The sequence below is a fragment of the Lutra lutra genome, chromosome 3 (assembly GCF_902655055.1).
Source record: "Lutra lutra chromosome 3, mLutLut1.2, whole genome shotgun sequence".
In the NCBI taxonomy this organism is placed as follows: Eukaryota; Metazoa; Chordata; class Mammalia; order Carnivora; family Mustelidae; genus Lutra; species Lutra lutra.
The window spans coordinates 112,942,479-112,965,899 of NC_062280.1; the positions used below are offsets into that span (position 1 = coordinate 112,942,479).

General features: G+C 41.5%; 1 protein-coding gene across 3 annotated transcripts in view; it reads right to left on the reverse strand.

Annotated features, from left to right (window-relative positions):
* Window positions 1-23,421, reverse strand: part of WDR33 (WD repeat domain 33) — a 124,494-nt gene that overhangs the window by 6,809 nt on the left and 94,264 nt on the right. The window contains exons 8-19 of one of the 3 annotated variants that reach the window (XM_047722724.1): window positions 18,242-18,368; window positions 16,921-17,075; window positions 16,752-16,830; window positions 16,185-16,295; window positions 15,736-15,830; window positions 15,457-15,543; window positions 12,760-12,899; window positions 12,021-12,173; window positions 9,358-10,446; window positions 6,498-6,606; window positions 5,122-5,230; window positions 3,329-3,462 (exon numbers count right to left, since the gene is read on the reverse strand). In XM_047722724.1, coding sequence (XP_047578680.1) covers window positions 5,124-5,230; window positions 6,498-6,606; window positions 9,358-10,446; window positions 12,021-12,173; window positions 12,760-12,899; window positions 15,457-15,543; window positions 15,736-15,830; window positions 16,185-16,295; window positions 16,752-16,830; window positions 16,921-17,075; window positions 18,242-18,368 — 2,252 coding nt within the window. In that variant the 3' untranslated portion in view covers window positions 3,329-3,462; window positions 5,122-5,123. Of the gene's footprint in view, window positions 1-3,023; window positions 3,463-5,121; window positions 5,231-6,497; window positions 6,607-9,357; window positions 10,447-12,020; window positions 12,174-12,759; window positions 12,900-15,456; window positions 15,544-15,735; window positions 15,831-16,184; window positions 16,296-16,751; window positions 16,831-16,920; window positions 17,076-18,241; window positions 18,369-23,421 lie in introns of those variants that run through there. The other 2 variants (XM_047722722.1, XM_047722723.1) reach the window with 2 other exon arrangements.

The window sequence follows — 23,421 nt, forward strand, 5'->3', positions numbered from 1 at the left end:
CTGAGCCACCCAGGCGTCCCTCCCCACGATCTTCTACCAGTGATTTTAGCATCCACTGATAATCCTGGCCTGAATCAATTAGGACACTGACAGCTTATAAAGAAGTGACTTTCTAATTCCATCCCCCCTCCTACATTGATAACTTGGTATTTTACTACAAAAAGAGCTTTCCCTTTCTCACTCCACCATTCCACCTAACTTCTTAAAACTTTCTTGGTCCTGAGGTACCATGATGACCCACGCTCCTACAAGGACACTGACTAAAATAACAACTTAAGGTAAAGGTGGAATTGGCTGAAAGGAGATGAGTGGAGCAGGAAGAGAACAGCAGGGGGCGCTATGTTCCTGGGACAGAGTCAGGGAGCATTCCCCAGGCCCCTGCAAACACAACAGGACTCATTTGTCAAGGCATCCATTACATGATCGTCCTAGTTTCGAAAGGAAAGAGAGAATCTATCGTGCCCTCATTAGAAAGTGGCTTCTAGGGACGCCTGGGTGGCTCAGTTGGTTGGGCAGCTGCCTTCGGCTCAGGTCATGATCCCGGCGTCCTGGGATCGAATCCCACATCGGGCTCCTTGCTCATCAGGGAGCCTGCTTCTCCCTCTGCCTGCCATTCTGTCTGCCTGTGCTCGCTCTCTCTCCCTCTCTCTCTCTGACAAATAAATAAATAAAATCTTAAAAAAAGAAAGAAAGAAAGAAAGAAATAGAGAAAGAAAGAAAGTGGCTTCTAGGGGCATCTCGGTGGCTCAGTAGGTTAAGCCTCTATCTTCGGCTCAGGTCATGATCTCACAATCCTGGGATGGGGCCCCACATCAGGCTCTCTGCTCAGCAGGGCAACTGCTTCTCCCCTCTGTCTGCCTCTCTGCCTATATTATGATCTCTGTCTGTCAAATAAATAAATAAAATCTTAAAGAAAAGAAAAAGTGGCTTCTATTAAGGACTAAATGTTTGTGTCCCCCACTAAACTTGTATGTTGAAGCCCTAGTCCTCAATGGGATGGTATATGGAGATGCGCCTTTGAGGGATAATTTAAGTTTAGAGGAGATCATGGGGCACCTGGGTGCCTCTGTCAGTTAAGAGTCTGCCTTCCTCTCAGGTCATAATCCCAGGGTCCCAAGATCAACCCCCCAATCCAGCTCCCTGCCCAGTGGGGAGTCTGCTTCTCCTTCTTCCCACCCCTACCCCATGTGTTATGCATGTGCAAGCTTGCGCTCTCTCAAATAAATAAATAAAGTCTTAGGAGGAAAAAACTTAGAAGAGGTTATGAGGGTGGAGGCCTTGTGATGGGATTAGTACCCTGATGAGAAGAGGCAATCTCTCTCCACCAGGCCAGGACTCAGGGAGAAAGTAGCTGGCTGCCCACAAGCCAAGAAGAGAAGTCTGACCAAAACCACACCCTGCTGGACCATGATCCATGACTTCGAGCCTCCAGAACTTAGAGAAAATAGATTCATGTTGTTTCACGTTCCCAGCCCATGGTACCTTGTTATGGCAGTCCAAGCTGTCTAGTTCATCTCCTGATAAACTGACTCCCCTTCCCCATTTAACAAACTCATTTTGTTACTGAGCACCTACACTGTGTCTCCACTACCACTCTGGGTCCTGGGGACACAGAGGTAAAGAAACAAAGTCCCTGTGCCCTAGGGAAGCCATCATGTTCCCTGCAGACACACGTAATAAAGAAATATACACATCGCTTAATGTCAAGCAGTGCTAAGTGCTATGAAGAAATAGGAAGCAGGGTAAAGGAACTGGGCTAACAGGAGGAGGGATCTAACCGGAGTGAGCCACAAGCGTCTGGGAGACTGTGTTCTGGGCTGAGAAAACAGCAAGCACAATAGGAAAAGAAACACGTTGGGCATATCTGAAGAGCAACAGAAAGCTGTCAACAGCACAAGAGTCTGGGCCGTGGGTCTGTCACTGACAGAGGAAATATTATAACATTGAGGCACGGTAAAATCTGAAACTGCACAAGATGCAAAGGTTCAAGAAATCAATGAAAGTTACACTGATGCCAGAGCCACTGGAAATGAGGCTCTTGCAGACTAAAATAAAGACATTTCAAAGAGTGAATCCTTGGATACCTCTGAGAGAGACCCTTGAGAAAATTAGGAGCCCTTAAATCCTTTAAAAACACCCCTCTGGAAGCTGCTTTCTTGAACCCCTTGATTTCACCACCCTTGGCCATGTTATCAGCCCTTCTTTTCTAACAAATCCCATGAGGATTGGGGAATTCCAACCCTGAACTCAGTCCCCCACCACTAGCAACAGTCAAGAGAGATGGGATAGGCAACGCTGTGGCCATACAGTGGGAGCGCCACACAGCGTGGGCATGTGCACGGTGGTCCACCAGCCCCGCCTGAAGCCGCTCCCACACCTCCAGTTGACCAAGAGTCAACTGTGCAGATCCTCATCATCGCCCCTCATCTGCAAACTGCTGTCAAGAACACACGTCTCATAATTCACTGGCACACAGAAATACTCAATCATCACCACCACGGAGGAGTCTCAGTCTCCTCTGAGATTCACTAATGTTTGTTTCCTCTCATTTCTTCAGGACCTTTTTTACCCCTGGCAAGCTAAGTGTTTTTAACCCTGACCTTGACCTAACTGAACAGCAAGACTAATTTTCAGTTTGACTTGATTGTGTTAAGATCTTTAGGCAATTATACAAAAACTATCTCATAATTCTTTTATTCTCAACCTAGGTGTGTCATAATACATCATTCTAACCAAGAGAATATGGCGACTTCTAATCAGGTTCCAGAAAGTTCATACTATACTGATCCTCACAAAGGACCAAAAAATAAGCAAAAATAAAAAGATATCTAAATTGTAAAGGTAAAAAGGCACAAAAATGTTAAAAAGCATAATACTTGCTAAAAGTCTAAACGCAAAACTTAGATTGGACAGAGCTAGTAATCAATATAGTGCCCTCTGCCCAAGCAAAAGAGGAAAGAGACTTTTATAGAACAGTTCAACAGCTCCAGGGAAGAACTAGACCCACAAAGTATCTGTCCCACCTTTCTTCTCTGCGCCCTCGAAAACGCGGGTCCTCAGGATCGCGGGGGAATCGTTCATCTCCAGGTCTGCGGCCTTCCCAAGCCCCTGGAGGGCCCCGGGCTGCTCCCCGGCCATCCCCCTCGCTGAATTCCCTGTGATCAGGTGGAAACGGAGGCCCGGGGCCCCCACGCCTCCACTTCTCTTCTTGTGGTAAAGGTCCTCCTCGCCCCTCAAATTCACGTAATCGGTGGCCAAAGCGCTTGTCCGGGTGGAAGTCATCTGGTCTGCTGAAGTCATCAGGGAAGTCGGGGTGAGGGCCACGCCTATCAGGGGGACCCCTGCAGTCCTGGCTGCCCCGGAAAGGCCCCCTCTCAGGCCCGTGCTCAGGGCCGCTGCTCTGCTCATGCCGCCTCTCTGACATGGGGCCCATGTGATGGTTTGGAGGGCCGCGTGAGTCACCTAAAGGAAACAAAGCTGATTTTTACCTTGTCTTCCAGGAATCCCACCAGCACAGGTCTGATTTTCAGCATCTTACAATTTGAGAATGCATTCTTGTATTTAGAATGTTTTCCCTCCTTAGTTCTCAGCATACTTAGGAGACAAAGGCACTATCTAATGGAAAAACACAGGTTTTGGGTGCAGATTTCAACTTCATCACCCACTCACTAAGCACCTCCACCTCGGGCAAATTACTAGTCTCAAATGAGATTAGCAACTACTTGCTGCTGTGAGGATTAATTGAGAAAACATGCAACAGTCTCACAGGCGTAAGAATGAGCATCCCTTCCCTTTCCCCATTGTTCTAGGACTTCATTAGGCCTGTCTGCTCCATAGCCAGGGAGGAGACAGCAGAGAAAATTCATGCTGCTGGCCAGGAAGCCACACACAGGCAATTCACCTCTGCACCTGAAAAGGCCTGCAAAGCCCATCGGGTGCTGCCACCTGATGCTGCTCCTTTAACCCCTAGTTCATTCAACTTGATTCGTTAACTCACACTTTGATTCTTTTTTTTTTCTTTTTTTTTAAGACAGGGAATACTTTATTCAAACCCCTCAGAGAAATGGACAGCTTGGATCTGTAACAAAGCACATTTTGATTCTTAACAAAATCCTCCTAAGGCACATGGAACCATGGGCCTAATAACTGCTTGGTGACCAAACAGCCCTTGCTTAAAATTTAGTTTCGGGGTTATATTAACATATTTTCCACCCCTTTGCATGAATGAATGATATATATCCCTCAACTATAAAAATTATCACTATTCACTGCACACAGTGTTTGGAAACCCGCTAAAGATTTTTTTAAAACATTTTAACATATGTAAAATATTCCAAGTCCTGAATAAAACTAGAAACAGGCCAACTAGAGTTGTGATGGTTAACTTAGCTTAGTTCTGAACCTTGAAGGGGTTTGCTCTCCTGGCTACTGTGCAGCCATTGAAAATATGTACCTATTTTCCGTCAACATACAATTCAAGCACTTTTTAAAAGTAGGTAGCAAAGGGACCCTCCTGCCCTAAAACAACTACATTTTTAAGATGAAATTCCTCCACCTGCCCCGCTTGTCTTTCCCTCCTTCTCCCTTGGCAGTAAAGACAAACTTCCTTCCCTCACGTCACAGTCAGCCAGGATTCTTCCCCTCCCAATGCCCTTCCTCTTCCCTTTTTGTTCCCTTCTTTTGGCCATTTCAATCCCTCCTCACCATTCAACACATATAAAAAAGTTGGAAATGTCAGTATAAAAAAACACCATTAGAAGGTTTCTCTCTTCTCTCAAGCTCTTCCTGTGCCTTCTGCCTCCTAGTCTTTCCTTTATTAAACCAGTCCTCTCCCAGCTGAGGAAAGCACCTTCTAAGTTGCCTCTTTGTTCAGTCAGTTTGCAAATATCCCAGGTCCCTTTCCTTGTGGTAAAGAGGGCTCCTCACTCCTCAGTGGGTTCCTGCAGCTAGTGACTTCTTCTCTGACTTTATGTTGCTTGAACTTGGTGTGATCTCAGACACAGCAGACTTTGACCTGAGGAAGCTGAACACATTCCATTTGGACTTACCTATGAATAATAATCCTCCCATTACCTCTATCTGTTTAAAAGTACCCTGGCTCCTCCAAGGAAAGAAACCCACCACTACAAATTAGAAGGGATGTGGCCACCGGTGATGGGGCGGCGGCGTTGGTTAATCCAGTAGGGGATGGCAGGGCCACTTTCTCGGCTCTCCCTTCTCCCTTTGGTCCCTGGGAGGAGAAAGAGAGGAGGAAGAGAGAGAGAGAGGTAAAGAGAAAAGGGGAAGAGCAAGGTGGAGAGGGAAATAGGTGGAGACAGACACAAGGTAGGGGAGAGGAAGAGAGGCAGGCTCTCAGTTTGTTGATAGCTATACCTTGTGGGTAACAGATTCTTCTTTTCTTAGGGTCCCCAAATTCCAAAGATGGATTCTTGCTTTCTCTTTTTCCCTATTGGCCACCACTTTCATGCAATGAGACTATAATAAAGATTCTCCTAATTCCTTTTCTGCTCCCTTTCCTAGGATGTCCTGCTTCTCCCAAAGTCCTAGGGCTACAAAATGCTAAAGAAAACTCTTCTTAATCTGATCAAAAGAGGGCAAGAAATGTAACATGTGCCACAGAGTGCTGTGGGTTCAGCTAATTAAAAATTAAAAGGAGTTAAATTCTTTGAAGTGCAACCTCCACAATACTCCTGGATCTCTGGCTTGTGTCCTCCCTGTAAGAAACAGTGCACCAACTTGAACAACTCTGTCTCCAACCTTCCCTCCATCCACATCACTCAGTCCTGCCCTCCCCTCTCTAGCCAGCAGTCTACCACCCCTCACTCCTGCTCCAGCCCTTCCCCTGTGATAGCAGAACACCTCAGCACAAGGGACTGCCTCTGTGCTTTCAACTCCTGAGATTAACTCAACTTCCAAACAGACTCATATCTAAATACTGACAGTTCTCATCTCTGTGCTTTCCATAGTACCAAGAACTGTATACATCAGTACATTGCTTTCTTCTTGTCAAATTGTGCAGAACAATATAACCAGCTAAAGAATTCAATACATGACACAATTTGGGGGGAGAAGGGGATAATACTAAAACACTATTAAAATCTCTAAATTCTTTATCTCATCAAAAACTAAGTGGAAGATTTCCAGGATACGAATGACATGCACTTGCATTCAGTGAGCACAGGACCCACTCCCACTCCTCAGACATGGATAAGGCCGGCCTGTAGCCCAGGCCCTGCTACTAGCGGTTGTCCCAGCACTTTCACCGCCAGCTTCAGGTAGTAAGGAGCTTACCTCCTCAGGGCAGCATTTTTAGCTAACTAAAGCCAGTCTGTGAAAACAACGTGAAGACAAAGCCTTTACCTGAAATGACAGTGCTCCTATTTTTCCTACAGGGTTCAAATGACCATTCTATCCATTACTTACCAATAAACTATTTATTGTAAGATTTACCAAGAGGTGGTAAAATACAACTCTTATTCAGCCGAGCAGATATTTACCTTTGTTAGGGCCAGGTCCTTGTCCAGGGTTAAGAGGAGGGATGCGACCTTGTGCTCCCTGCTGCCCTAGGCCTGGTATCAGGGGTGGGGGGCCTGCGTTCTGTCCTTCCTGAAAAGATGTTTTTAAAGCAGGGGTGTGAAATCATAGGCTTGTGCTTCATAAATAGCAATTTTATCATAATGTGACAAGATAAAAAACACTAATTTGTCCCAAAGCCTCCAGCAGTAAACATACAGCTAGTGACATTATGGTAAAATCATCCTTAAATTGGGGGAAGGAGATACTTCTCTTACCATAACAAAAGATAACACTTTTATTTTAAACCTGATGATAGGTTTTATTTAAAGCTAGATCTTTACCTGTGACGCCAAATAAGAACCTCAATGGAAAGTCAAAAATCATAACATTAACACTCTGCACAAAGGAGGAACTTCTGGCAAAAGTAAAGATCTGGAAATCTGCCAGGACAGGTAAACTTGGCTCTCACACTTGGGACTCTTTTCCAGCTACAGAAAATAACTACTCCTCTTAAGAGGCTAGGGCTGGGTTTGAAGAGGCAGAAGAACATGAAAGGGTTTCAAGATGAGATGTTCACACTGGCTTTACCTCCCTCTTCTATACCTCAGCATTTCCCCATCCTCAGCACCCTATGGCTCATTCCCAGGTGAGTTGTCTGTGATCCAGCTGGATCCCTTGGGTCCCTGCAGATACAAACCTCTTCTCTGTCTCCATGTTCTGGAACCCCAGACCTCATCCCAGCTTATCTCTAAGATTATGTTTTTTTTAACCTAGCCATGTCTAAATTCTGAGTCTCCACACTGTCCAGTGACCTTGGATCAGATCTCTTAACAAATACATTTCTGGGGTGCCTGGGTGGCTCAGTGGTTAAAGCCACTGCCTTCGGCTCAGGTCATGATCCCGGAGTCCTGGGATCGAGGCCCGCATCGGGCTCTCTGCTCAGCAGGGAGCCTGCTTCCCCCTCTCTCTGTCTCTGCCTGCCTCTCTGCCTACTTGTGATCTCTGTCAAATAAATAAATAAAATCTTTAAATAAAATTAAAAAAATACATTTCTTTACTTAAAAAAATGTACTTGGTAACTGGGCCTACTATAAAAATAGAAGAGTTTCAAAACCATCCATAGCAAAATGGCTTGCACATTCCAAACTAGCTACATGAAAGAGCAGCCTTGTTAGGACACCCAGCATTGTAGCTACAAATGACTATTATTAACTCAATACCTGTAATTTCTGTCTTCCTTTGGTTCCTGTCCTCTTCACCCAAGGACTGCTCTTATCAACATCTTTCATGCTATTACTTTAACACCAGAAAGCAATTCCGCTAAATTAAACCAACTGAAACAACTGGCTTAAATAATTAGCCTTATCAAAGTGAAGAAAGTCAGATTTCAGCACATAAAAAATAGGAGTAAAGATTTCATCAGTCAACTCTTTGAGATTTGAAATGTCCTATAATGCATCAACCTTTATACTCATTCTATAGGTCAACTAAATCTTTACAGCCATTGTGTTTTTCATGTATAATATCTTTTACTACTTAATAAAAACTCTAACTGAATTGTCCCAGAAACTCAGGCTTATCCTCTTGAATCTGACAGGTTTTTAATTTCAGTCATAACGTAACTAAAGTTCATCACTGTTTTTGTCCTCCCAAATGAAAGCTATTAATTAATTACTGTAAGGTTAGGGAACTGATACTGTACACATACACAAATGCTGTGTATTAATAAAACATACAACACTGCACATTTTAGGGCAGTTCAGGACAATAAACCTAGATTTATTCCTCTCACCCTAAATTCTAAAAAGTGTCCAACAGATTTTGGAAATAAACTCAACTACTCTTCATTGCTATGACACTTGTTAAGTCCTGGAAGATCTATGGAATAGTAATGTCTAACCTACTTATTGGGCTGGTTATTTTAATTTGGTAAACCCAATGTCATCTTCACAGGACAGATACTCAGAGATGTTGGAAAATGCAAAAACAGACTTGTTTTTCACATGCAGCATATCCTCTCTAAACCCAGTGCTTCATACCCAAATAATGCTTCCAGACTATGAACCTGAAAAAAATATCAAAACCACGGAGCCAAAGAGTGGTAAATCCATTCATGCTCATGCAGTCTTTCTGTAATTCCCACACAAAACCTGAACCCTCCTCACAGCACTTCTCAAGCACAAGCCCAGCAAATGGGTAATAAAACTCAGCTAACAAAAACAGAATCCTCAGAAAAGGGCCAAGACAATTTCTACAGAATTACTCCCTCCAGTAAATAAGTTTACATGTGAGTGGAAAACAACTTGAACAGCATTTTGTCCAGGGGGTCACCATCTGAGAATGCACAATTCTGGATTCAGAGATCTCTAAAAGCATTCGCTGAAATGAAAATAGTGAGATCAGAGTCTACCATACACTTGTGAGTTAAATACTCCATCCTATCTTAAAGAGTAGAGCTGGCAGGTGGATTAGCCCATGAAACCCTGGGCTACAAACTAAAGAGCCCAGGAAAGGGGGATCTGACAGGCCTAGGGCCACCCCTGCTTCCTCCTCAGGGCCACAGCTCTTTTAGAGCCTGGGGACAATTATGAATGGTATTCAACTGAAAGTTGATCTTTTCTGGAATGATTTCTATTGAAAAGATTCATATTACAATATATTCAATGATCTTGTTTATTCTCATTTCCTTCTTCAGCCATGACGCTATTCTCAAGCCACTATGACTACTTGAGAGACACTGATACAAGCTGTGACTGCTTTCCACAGCATTTGGAAGTGCCACCTCCGTGCAGAGCGTATTTTCCCAATGTGCAATGCCTGTAAGTTAGAAATAAATAATACCTGATTGAAGGGGGCCCGGGGCCCATCACCTAGCAGAGCTGTTTTCTGCTGCTGGAATGGTATTGGCCCTTGAGATGGATGTGGCCCTCTTGCCGGGTTCTGCTGTCCCTGAGGTCCAGGGGGCCCTTGCATGCCACCCTGGGGTGGAGGCCCCAAAGAGCCCTGGGGCGGCCCCTGCTGACCTTGTGAGCCTGGAGGCCCTCGCAATTCCTGGGGGGGGCCCAGCATGGACCCTTGGGCTGGAGGCCCCTGCATGCCTCGCATCTCCTGAGGGCCTCGCATCTCCTGAGGGCCATGTCCCAGCAGTCCACTTGGAGGGTGAGGTCCTCGCATCTCTTGAGGTGGATGGCCCATCATCATCCCTTGGGGAGCAGGACCCTGATTTTCTCGGGGGCCTGGAGGACCCTGCATTCCTCTTGGATTCAATCCCATCAGAGGTCCCTGAGACACAGGACCCTGGATCCCTTGAGACCCTGGCCCACCTTGTATCCCATGAGGATGAGGAGGTCCTTGCATTCCTCTGGGACCAGGTGGTCCCTGCATACCTTGAGTACCAGGAGGCCCCTGAGGGCCCAAGTGACCCTGGGGACCAGGTGGGCCTTGAGGGCCTATGTGACCTTGTGGGCCAGGTGGACCCTGAGGACCCATATGACCTTGAGGACCAGAATTACCCTGTGGTCCAGGTGGTCCTTGAGGTCCCAAAGGGCCATGAGGTCCAGGATGCCTCTGCATTCCTTGGGGCCCGTGCATGTCCTGAGGCCTTGGCAACCCCTGGGGCGGGCCCTGGGGCCCTTGTGGTCCCATGAATCCTTGTGGCCCCCCACCTCCCTGATGCAGCGGAGGACCTTGTGGTCCCATTTGTCCCTGGGGTCCAGGGGGTCTAAACTGTCCCTGTGGACCTGGAGGCCCCATTTGAGCCATGTTCATTGGCATCTGCTGAGATGGATGGGGCTGCTGAAAACCTTGAGGAATCTGAGACATTGGACCTTGTCCTGGAAAGGGCTGGGGTCCGAGGAGAGGGGTGCCAGATGAAGGAGGAGGCTGAATTTGCTCAGCCTGTTTCTGTGCAAGTCTTTCAATTTTAAGTTGCTGGAAAGAAAGGAAAAAAAGCATACTGATAAATACACCAGAACCCTTGAAGATGACATACTGCTATCACTTATTTCATTGGGGGAGCCTCAAGACAAACATAAGGCATCAACCTTTCAACACTCCACAGTAACAAGAATTCATATAACATTCAGATATTCTGAGAGCACACAAACTTCCAGACTCACTCTAGATGCCTTCTTATATTTTTAAAAAATGTTTTATTTATTTATTTGACAGAGAGAGAGAACACAAGCAGGGGAAGTGGCAAGAAGAAGGGGAGGGAGAAGCACGCTCCCCACTGGGCAGGGGAAGCCCGATATGGGACTCGATCCCAGGACCCCAGGATCTTGAACTGGCTGGAAGGCAGTCACTTAACCAACTAAGGCACCCAGGCTCCCCAGACTCCTTCTTTTTAAATACTGGGAAAACAGAAGTCAGGATTATTTATAATCATCTTATTATATTCAAAAATTTACTAATGTTTTCTCATTTTTGGTTAACTGTCAAAGATGAAAAAAAAATAAGAGCAAACCACCTGCTCTAGAGCTGACAGAAAAATTATTTTATATGTCAATAAATACATGATCCAAGTTAAAACTATGTTGGTTTTATCTTTCCCATTAAAAAATGTGTATGAAGGGGACACATGGGTGGGTCAGTGGGTTAAAGCCTCTGCCTTCAGCTCAGGTCATGATCCCAAGGTCCTGGGATCGAGCCCCACATAGGGCTCTCTGCTCTGTAGGGAGCCTCCTTCCTCCTCTCTCTCTCTCTCTCTCTCTCTCTCTCTCTCTGCCTGCCCCTCTGCCGACTTGTGATCTCTGTCTGTCAAACAAATAAATAAAATATTTTAAAAAAATGTATATGAAGAAGAGACTCGGTGGCTCAGTAGGTTAAGTGTCTGATTCTTGATTTTGGCTCAGATCATGATCTCAGGGTTGTGGGATCAAGTCCGGCATCAGGCTCTGTGCTCAGTGTCAAGTCTGCTCCAGATTCTCTCTCTAACCTCTCCCACTGCCCCTCCCCCTGCTCGCTCGCACTCTCTCTTTCTCTCTCTCTCAAATAAATAAATAAATCCTTTTTTTTTAAATGTATATTTAGGGGTGCCTGGGTGGCTCAGTGGGTTAAGCCGCTGCCTTCAGCTCAGGTCATGATCTCAGGGTCCTGGGATTGAGTCCCGCATCGGGATCTCTGCTCAGCAGGGAGCCTGCTTCCCTCTCTCTCTCTCTCTCTCTCTCTCTGCCTGCCTCTCTGTCTACTTGTGATCTCTCTCTGTCAAATAAACAAATAAAATCTTAAAAAAAAAATAAAATGTATATTTAACTTAGTTCTACTCACTGCTTGACTGATTTGGTTTTAAAAGTGTTAAAAACAGAATTCTTTCACACCTGAAACTATTATGAAATTGTATGTCAATTATACTTCAATTAAGAAAATTTGAAAAACATAAAGAAACGGTGGTGTTCATAAGAACCATCTGAAAAGCCCTTCCCTTCTCTGTAAGAGGATATCAATAAAAAATATTAACACTATTTTCTTGGATCATCTTGAACCCCCTAAAGAGTATCACACACCTCCAGAAGCTGTGGGTTAGTATACTGTAATGTGGCCATTTCCTGCTCAATTTCTGCTTGTGTTTTCTTCTTCTCTTCCAATTTAATGTCCTCTTTTCTGTCATTCAGTACCTCATTTGGGGCAGGAATTGGAACTTTATTTTGCATCCAAGCCTTGGGAAAAAAGAGAATATTAAAATACACCCTAAGTGTGTATATTACAGTGAGAGAATGAGAAAAAAATTCTGTAATGTCACTGGCTCATTCCAACTTGCCAAATACAAGCCAGCCAGCCTTGTATACTGTCTTTATTTGTAATGCTCCTTCCTGTAGCGAGAATGAGTCAGGAAAGCACAATATCGGGTAGAAACTACTAACCTGATAAACACTGTAAGATCTTACGTGTTATTGAGAATGAAAAGCCTGCCCACCTCTTCGAAAGGGCACATGCACTTTGTGTTGAGGGGACAAATAAAGCAGAAGACAAACGAAGAAGAGAGTCAACATACTCTCTCTGTTCCATGCTTTTTTCTTCTCCTTCCTCTGATAGCTTGGATAATAAGAGGTAGGTGAGAATAAAAGAAGAGCTACAAGAATCATGAACTCAGCACTAACTGCAGAGCAGCAGATGGGAACTTTGTCAAAGAATACTCCAAAGAAGTCTGTAGTATAGAAATACTTTCCATAGATGAGACAATGCAAGAGGCACTCAAGAACACCACGGTGCATGGACAAGTTGGGACTGCTGCTAGTTACTCACCTGCTGGAACTGAGCAGGAATAGGTTTTGCATAAGGAACTTTCTTCTGAGGAACTTTTTTCTGATCCTTTTGCATCACCTCCTCCATTCCCCAGTCCAAACCTGGAATCGTCATTTCAATTTCATTTGATTCATCTTTCCCTATAACCACAAAAAGAAGCAGTTAGCCAAGGAAATGAGAGCAAATGGCCACGTCATCAATAAACACATTTTTGAATGGGGAAAAGCTGACAGCCTTCCCCTTGAGATCGGGAACATGACAAAGATGCCTACTCTCAACACTCTTGTTCAACAGAGTAGTAGAAGTCCTAGCAACAGCAATCAGATGACAAAAAGTAATAAAAGGTATTCAAATTGGCAATGAAGAAGTCAATGCTCTCTCTTCGCAGATGACATGATACTTTATATGGAAAACCCGAAAGACTCCACTCCCAAACTAGTAGTAATACAGCAATTCAGTAATGTGGCAGGATACAAAATCAATTGCTTTCTTATATACTAACAATGAAAATACAGAAAAGGAAATTAGAGAATCGATTCCATTTACTATAGAACCAAGAACCATAAGATACCTGGAAATAAACCTAACCAAAGAGGTAAAGGAACTACAGAACATTCATAAAAGAAAATGAAGAAGACACAAAAAGATGGAAAAGCATTCCATGCTCATGGATCAGAAGAATAAACATTGTTAAAATGTCTATACTCCCTAGAGCAATCTGTACTTTCAATGCCATTCTGATCAAAATTCCACCAGCATTTTTTAAAGAGCTGGAACAAACAATCCTAAAATTTGTATGGGATCAGAGGAGACCCCGAATTGCTAAGGAAATGTTGAAAAAGAAAAACAAAACTGGGGACATCACACTGCCTGATTTCAAGCTTTACTACAAAGCTGTGATCACCAAGACAGCATGGTACTGGCACAAAAACAGACACACAGACCCAGTGAAACAGAGTAGAGAGCCCAGATACGGTCCCTCAACTCTATGGTCAAATAATCTTTGACAAAACAGGAAAAAATATACAGTGGAAAAAAGACAGTCTCTTCAATAAATGGTGCTGGGAAAATTGGACAGCTATGTGTAGAAGAATGAAACTCGACCATTCTCTTACACCATAAACAAAGATAAACTCAAAATGGATAAAAAAAAAAAACCCTCAAGATAAGGCAGGAATCTATCCGAATCCTAGAGAACACAGGCAGTAACCTCTTTGACATCAGCTGCAGCAACTTCTTTCAAGATATGTCTCCAAAGGCAAAGGAAACAAAAGTGAAAATGAACTTTTGGGACTTCATCAAGATCAAAAGCTTCTGCACAGCAAAGGAAACAGTCAACAAAACAAAGAGGCAACCCACAGAATGGCAGAAGATATTCACAAATGACAGTACAAAGGACTGATATCCAAGATCTATAAAGAACTCAATCTGAACATACACAAAACAGATAATCACATCAAAAAATGGGGAGAAGACATAAACAGACACTTCTCCAAAGAAGACATACAAATGGCTAACAAACATATGAAAAAATGTTCATCGTTATTAGCCATTAGGAAAATTCAAATCAAAACCACATTGAGATACCACCTTACACTAGTTAGAATGGCCAAAATTAACAAGACAGTAAACAACAAGTGTTGGAGAGGATGTGGAGAAAGGGGAATCCTCTTACACTGTTGGTGGGAATGCAAGTTGGTGCAGCCACTTTGGAAACAGTGTGGAGATTCCTTAAGAAATTAAAAATAGAGCTTTCCTATGACCTGCAACTGCACTACTGGGTATTTACCCCAAAGATACAGATGTAGTGAAAAGAAGGGCCATCTGTACCCCAATGTTCATAGCAGCAATGGCCACAGTTGCCAAACTGTGGAAAGAACCAAGATGACCTTCAACGGACAAATGGATAAAAAAGATGTGGTCCATATATACTATGGAATATTACACGTCCATCAGAAAGGATGAATACCCAACTTTTGTATCAACATGAACGGGACTGGAAGAGATTATGCTGAGTGAAATAAGTCAAGCAGAGAGAGTCAATTATCATATGGTCTCACTTATTTGTGGAGCATAAGGAATAACATGGAGGACATGGGGAGATGGAGAGAAGTGAGTTGGGGGAAACTGGAGGGGAGATGAACCATGAGAGATTGTGGACTCTGAGAAACAAACAGGATTTTGGACGGGAGGAGGTGGGGGGTTGGGTGAGCCTGGTAGTAGGTATTACGGAGGGCACGTATTGCATGGAGCACTGGGTGTGGTGCATAAACAATGAATTCTGGAACACTGAAAAGAAAAAAAAAAGAAAGAAAGAAAAAACCACATTTTTGAAAGAACAGACTTTAAATATGTAGTTTATATCACTTTTATCAACATGTCTCAACATAAACTATTTTGGCATTTCTAAAATAATTTAGTATCATGAAGGTTATTAACAGGTCTACAAAAAAAAATTTTTTTTTAAGATTTTATTTATGTATTTGATAAACAGAGATCACAAGTAGGCAAAGAGGCAAAGAGAGAGAAGAGAGGAGGAAGCAGGCTCCCTGCGGAGCAGAGAGCCGGATATGGGGATCAATCCCAGGATCCTGGGATCATGACCTGAGCCGAAGGCAGAGGCTTTAACCCACTGAGCCACCCAGGCGCCCCCCAAAATTTTATAAAAGTAAAACACATAGGTACAATGTCTCTTACCCATCTGCTCTTGTTCCATAGCTAATTTTAGTTGTTCTGGTATTCCCATTCCTGGAATTACTGCCAGGCTATTAGGTTCAAGGTCATCTATAAATAGGAATACATCTATTATCACAGAGATTTTATAAACATAGTGGCCCAATAAACGAACACTTTATAAAAATGAAGCCTCAATCAATCAGTAAACTATGAAACTAAATTTAGTTTTATATAATCTTTTCCATAATGCTTTAATAAGAGAATATCAGATTTCAAAGAAGGATAAATATGTGAATCTACCATATTCTACTCCATCTTCAGACATTCCAGGCAATAGGTTGAGATTATATCGATCTCGCATTTTATCACCTGGCCGGTTTCGGGTCCAGAATTTGCTGTCAAAATAAAAGTGATTGGAGGGGTGAGGAGAGGAGGACGGTTTCAGTATATTTCTGGGCACTTAAGAGTACCAAACAACCCACCAGTAAACATAACAAAGTTTTACAGTGACTTTCTTCTAAAAATTTAAGATGTCAAAATATTTTTTTAATACGAAGGCAAACCAAAATTCAAGTAACAAAGTCATACTCAATACTCTATTTCTTATTATTACATACGTATCAATAAACCACTACATGTTCCTAGGAAGTTGGACTACAAATATATTAATCTATCAATAAATATAAATCTTCATTTTCTGCTGCTCCATGAAGAGAGTAAGTCCTTGTTATTTTTTATATAAAGCTTACCTAGTATGGTCATTTGAACCTGAGCAGAGAATATGTCCAAGAGGATGCCAAGCCAGACTCCAGATCATTCCTTCGTGGGCCATCTCCATCCCACCCACTTCCTTCTCTACCCTGTAATAGCATCACAGAAAGAAGTCTTTTCACAAAAGTTACCAAAAAGGGGGGAAAAAAAAGGGGGGGGGGGTCATTTTCTTTTGCTGTAACACAAATCTACCAAAGCCTGTTACTTTGAATCTGGTCAGTTCCATGTGTTTCAGGGGTATTCATTTGGTCATCAACAATATATTCTTTTACTGAGGAGTACTTCAGAGGGAAAAATGGTTGGAGAATGAATTCACCAATCAGAAACAAAGAAATCTGCTTTAATCTCCCTTGATGACTTCTAGATCCGAAAATAAAGGTGCTAAGTTTTCTATTCCAAGCTGAGTTTACAGAATTGAAAACTGCAGGAAGTCTCTGATATAGGACATATGAACACTCAGGAAAAAGACAAGACATTATGTTTTACACTTTTGGGTGCTCTCTTCATAAAATATACAACTTCTTTACATGATAAGTATCACATACCCCACATGCCAGAATAACAAAGAGCCATCGGACCCTCCACTGGCAAAAAGTCCTTCATGAACAGGATGCCAGGCCACAGCTGCGAAACAAAAACGTGGGCAAAGGCAAAATTGTTAGGATCTCAACAGACTACAGGTAATAGAATGAGAAGCATGCCACAACCACTGACCTGTGGCTTCTTTCTTATGACCTCGGAAGACTTGAAGCTCTTCTTTCAGGTTTCGGATATCAAAAAGTTTACAGAGGTGGTCACGTGATGCAGTGAGTAGCCAATTGCCATTGAGATTTAATTTCACTTCCATTACTGTGTTTTTATGGGCATGACTAGAAACAAAGTACCAAGAAAATAATCTGTCAGAATTCAAAACAAGGATAAATCGATACAATGGCCATTTTTGTTAAAAAGCACATGGGTCAACACACAAGAGGTTGGGCCTCCTGGCAAGAGGTTTGGACATTATTTTTGTGGCTGACCTATTTCTTTCAAGTTTACTTTTAACGTGGTCTTGTTATGTTACAAGCTTTATTGCTTCTTAATGTCCATTATCTAAGTACAGTTTTCATTAACCAATGAAAACAGCAGCAGAGCTTCAACTGTATAGGAAAGCTTATCTGTGAAGCAGGGGAAGCACTTGAACACATAAATTAATATTCAATAAAGCTCATTAAATTTTCAAAATTCAGTGACACTCCTCTCATTAAGACAAGCATTAAAAAAAGAGCACAGGATAGTTTGAGGGTTAATTTGAACTAAAAACACTACAAATCAAGGCCTACAAAATGCACATCTCCAAGGAGCACCAGTCACAATGTGTCCTATTTGGTTGTGGCCACTGGAGTTATGTAACAAGGCAGCCTTGCTCCAACCAGCTCACTCTGGATTTGGCTCACTTTCCAGTCAGAAGGACCAGGATGCAGAGGTGTGGTCAAAACACATGTTAATAATATGTTTATTTAACTATGAATAGTGACAGATAATAATAAAAAATAGTAATATAAAATATAATAATATAAAATATATACTGTAATATAAAATATAATAATAATAAGTAATTTTAAAAAGACAAAACTTTATTATGAGGCTGCATCGTAAGTAAGCACCTCAAACAGAAAATGAGAATGGATTCAAAACTGGGGAAACTGAGGAATTCAAAATTCCTCTACAAATAGATGCGGTAAGATGGAGAAGACTAGGCTGTGTCTAGTAAGTAAGTGGGTGCCACCTTAGCTACATAGAGTGCCAAAATGTATCACAAGGAGAGACCACAACCTAGGATAGTGAGAACCCAGGGATATCCAAATTAAATTTAGATACATACGGAAGAACAAAAATCATATTTAATTAATAAGAAGACCCTAGGTACAAGTTCATCTGTTGTGTACCCTAGTTTTTCATGAATACACAGGACAAGAGAAGGCTCAAAGTTAAAAAGTACAGACAGTCTTGTTCCCCTTTGTTTAGGGACCAAGGTGTGGTTCCTATCACTTACAGTGTTGCAAGACTCTGCCCAGTCTTGGGATCCCAGAACTTGATTGGCTGTTGACTATCTTTACTTCCTGAAACAACTAACCCTTTTGTTGGATGCCAGTCTACACATTTCACATCTGCACCATGCCCTGTTGGAAACAAGTAGAAATAAAACCTAATCAGTCATATATTTAAAGCAGCACTCCATTCTAATTTAAACCAAAGCAGACAAACTTAATAAACGTTTTGATCCTAGTACTCCATCATCTTCACCTTTTTGAAAAGACTCTTTTGGTTTTGTGTGGGGAAGACTTTTGAATAGAGCAACCTCTTTTGAGGTCAAGATGCACAGGAACAGTTCCTCTTCTCAGGCAACTAAGCTCAACTTCTTGCCTACTTCTGGCTGGCCAAAGCTTTTTAGAAGCTGTGTCACTCAAGCCCCATATTCAAAGCTTGTCATGTTTTTCTGGATGATCCGAATTACTAGGCACAATTCTTGTCATTCACTCTATAGTTTTCCCACTTTGAAGTAATCCTTATAGATCAAAAGTCCTAAATTCAGGTTCACATGCCAGCGCTTTCTAGATGTGTCAGTAGGAAAAATATTCTATCTTTCTGATGGAATTCCATTTACTAAAATGCAAAAGGAGAAAAACAATTCCTGCTTCATTTACACACACACACCAGATGAGATGATGGTAAGAGCTACTCTGTGGAGTGCTTACTAATATGTTAGGGCATGATGGAATATTTAAAAGCATCACCTTTTTAAATCCTCACAAAATCCTGAGGAAGGTATTATCATTTTATCTGTTTTACAAGTGAAGAAAAGAAACAGAAGGACTGCAGGGGTTAAGACGTCCTAGTTTCTAAAGCTAGTCAACAAGAACAGGAGCTGGAATCTGAACCTGATCTACAGGATTCCAGAAATAGTTCTCTCAATCACTGTGCTAATGCATAGGGTCACTTAACAAATGGAACACATTAACTGATACTAAAAATCACAAAAGTGAAAATCAGAACTTCTACAATTGAAAGAGATTAGTAACTAATTTTTGAAAAATCAGTGCTGTCCAGAAAAAGGCTCAGAAAGATTTTATACAGCAAATCCCCTACAATGCAGGTAAAACGTGAGGTGAAGAATATTTGAAACTGGTCGCTCTCCAACCAGGACCAAATCTAGCTTCTATGAAATCTGAGGTGGGAAGGAGGAAGGATATGGAAGAATAGCAAGAGAGGGAAGAAGGGAAGAGTGAAGAGATGATTTTAGAGGCAATGGGAAGTGAATCTGCACCAATTCAGAAGGGGAGTAATTTGTGTCTCAAATAGGCATGGACTTAAGAAAAGACCCCATGCTGGCAAATATGTAGGGAGATACCAACTGCCTACCAACTGAGATACCAACAGTTTGACAATGTGTGCCAAAGCATGAGAACATGCATATCCTACAACCTGAGAACCTCATGCCTCAGAATTTATCCTGAGGAAATAATGGATGTCCAAAAAGATTTGCCTACACAAATGTTTAATGATAGTTTATTTTTAAATGCCCTTGAATAGGAAACATATTACAAAATATTTCAGTATGCCATATGTGCTCAATGGAATATGATGCACCTGTTATAAATGATACTATAGTAATTTGTTAATTAAAATATTCATGATACGATTGAAAAAAGAAAAACACCAGTGTGTGGAGCATTCCTGATGTCACCACTGTAAAAGAGAGATCAGTACCATGAGTGTGCAGGCACACCTATCTAGAGAAAAATGCAAGAAGTCTAGACACCAAACTGTTAAACAGAAATAATACTAAGCTGAGTAGAAGTAATACGGTTATTCTTATTTCCCTGTTCTGTTTTTAAGTTTTCTTTTGGGGTTTTTTGTTTGTTTTTATATCTTCTACAGTGAACAAATATTTTATAACTGGGATCTGAAGGTGCAAAAAGGGAAAGAGGTTTTGTGTTGCTTTGATTTTATCAAGAAAAAGAACCGAGGATGGAAAGATTAAATAGAAATACAATTCAGTCTTCCAGTCCCTTGCTTGGCTTAAGAACTTTTTTTTTCAGGGTTGTTGCTGTTGTTTTTAATTTACTTAAGTAATCTCAAAACCCAATGTGGGGCTTGAACTCACTAGCCCAAGATCAAGAATCATATCCTCTCCTGACATAGCCAACCAGGCATCCTAAGAACTTTTAACGCCATTAATAATTTGATCCTAAAAAGATATGGCCAGGGAATTTAAAAAAAGCTTTATGGGTCACTATCACCCAAAATTAAATATTATGTATAGATATGTGTGTATCTTAAGCAAATTTGGAAAATACATGAGAAAACACTTTTAAAATGTGATGCATTATGGAAAAAATTCATACTCTTAGCAGCTACCTCTACCCTCACCTTTTCTGAGATGCTTTTGTTATAAAAGTACGTTTAGTTTAAAGAACTATATGCCAAAAAAAAAAAGGATTTTTAAAAAAACGTTTAAAAAAAGGAATAACAAAAATATATTTGAGCTGCTTTGAATTGTTTTCTGACATTTTCTAAAACGTATTTGAGGGGCGCTTGGGTGGTACAGTCGGTTTGGTGTCCAACACTTGGTTTTGGCTCACGTCATGATCTCAGGGTCATGAGACGGAGCCCTGTGTCAGGCTCCATGCTTAAGACTGCTTAAGTTTCTCTCTCACTCTTCCTCCGCCCCTCCTCTAACCCTCTATCTCTCAAATAAATAAACCTTTAATTTTTTTTTAAATAAGGGCGCCTGGGTGGCTCAGTTGTTAAGCACTGCCTTTGGCTCAGGTCATGATTTCGGGATCCTGGGATCAAGCCCTGCACTGGGCTCCCTGCACAACAGGAAGCCTGCTTTTCCCTCTCCCACTCCCCCTGCTTGTGTTCCTTCTCTTGCTGTGTTATGTCTCTCTGTCAAATAAATAAAATCTTTTTAAAAAAATTTTTAAATAAAATAAAAAGTATTCAAGTAGAACCTAAGCAAGTGAGGAATCTCATCTATCCTATTCTGCTAAATGAATTTACCCAAATCCATACATATCACTAAATATAAATCCAACTAATTGGTACTGATTCTAGGGTATTATTTTATTGGTTACTGTCCTTAATAATAAAAATACTGCTACTACTAGTGAGCACATGTAAGAGAGATGAGCACATTCTTACATGTAAGAATGTAACTATTCGAAGCAAAGTATGTATACTGACTAGTACTTTACATATGAAAATTACAAAGTACAGACAGGTTAGGCAATTTGCCCACGATCACACAGCTGATATGTGGCAGAGCAGACACCTTGAATGCAGGGAGCTGGCCCACAATCCATAGCTCTTAATGCCCATTCTATTCTGCCTCCTCAGACGTGGAAAGGTTAGTCTAAGAGTTACAGGAGGAAAAGAAAATAAGTCTCTTCCTATTTGCTTCTATATGCACAAAGACTCATTGAGAGATAGCAGACAGGGAACAGATGGGAGGGCAGCTATTCAAGTCTTGACATTATTTTATTTTTGAACCACATGCATGGGTCATCTACTTTTTTAAAATTAAATACAAATAAAAGACTTATTTAAGAAAGTATGTACAAAAAAATGTGCATCATGCTAACATTTATGTCTTAAAAAGAGACACACACGTACACAAAGCACACACATACATTTGCTCAAATATGCATAAAATGTGAAAAACAGAAAGAAAACAGAAGAATCATCACATTAATTGTCCCCAAGAGAGGGAACTGGGTAAGGAGACTTCACTGTATACTGTTTGGTAATTTTTAAATACTGAAACACAGGAATGATCCATTGGGGAAAAAAATTCAATGAAAAAAAATTAATTTACTAAATAGCAAAGGACTGATTGCTCTGTAAAGTGGATATGAAATCATTACAAGTAGCACATAGCACTTTTATATTTTTTCAAATGAAAAGGAGGAAAAATAAATAGCTTAACCCGGCACAGAAGCACAACTTTGCAACTGATTTGCAACTGCTTTCTTCTTTAGTAAAAAAAATGTTACTGAATTCTCAATGAAGTGAGAAAAACGATTTCAAACAATAAAACTGTACCCTCTCATGTCACATTTAGATCCAGAACAATGAGACTAATAGAAATTTATCCTAAGAAAGTAACTTAAAGGATTTTTTTAAACTTTTATATTTAAAAGATGGCAGTTGAAACTTTGCTCAAAATAATGAAAACAAATTTCAGAGCTGGGATAAATTAAATGAACTGTGTTATGGACCAAAACAAGAACAAAAAACTATTAAAATGAGGATTCTAGAACAAAAGAAAATGCTCATGAAATAAAGTGCATTTTTTTTTTAAGATTTTATTTATTTATTTGGCAGACAGATCACAAGTAGGCAGAGAGGCAGGCAGAGAGAGAGGAGGAAGCAGGTTCCCTGCTGAGCAGAGAACCCAATGCAGGGCTGATTCCAGGACCCTGGGATCATGACCTGAGCCAAAGGCACAGGCTTTAACCCACTGAGCCACCCAGGCGCCCCTAAAGTGTATTTTAAAACAGCAAACAAGGGGCACCTGGGTGGCTCAGTGGGTTAAGCCTCTGCCTTTGGCTCAGGTCATGATCTCAGGGTCCTGGGATCGAGTCCTGCATTGGGCTCTCTGTTTAGCAGGGAGCCTGCCTACCTCCCTCTACCTGCCTCTCTGTCTACTTTGATCTCTCTCTCCTTGTCAAATAAATAAATAAAATCTTTAAAAAAACAAAACAAAACAAAAAAACAAAACAGCAAACAAGAGGTACCCAGCTGACTCAGTCCATGGGACATGCGACTCTTGATCCCAGGGTTCTGAGTTGAAGCCCCACGCTGGGTGTAGAGATTACTCAAAAATAAAAACCCAAGGGCGCCTGGGTGGCTCAGTCAGTTAAGTCCAACTCTTGATTTCAGCTGAAATCATGATCTCAGGGTCCTGGGATCCAGCCCCGCATCTGGGCTCAGGGCTCAACACTCAGCGGGGAGTCTGTTTCAGGATTCTCTCTCCCTCTGCCCCTCCCACTGCTCATGTATACTCTCTCTCTAAAATAAGTAAATAAATCTTTAAAAATAAATGAATTTTAAAAATAAAATCTTAAAAATAAATAATAAAACAGCAAACAAACTAATACATGCATAAACCGTGCATATGCCATGGGGCTGATTATAAAAATGTATAGGTTCAAAAATGTAGATGCAAAT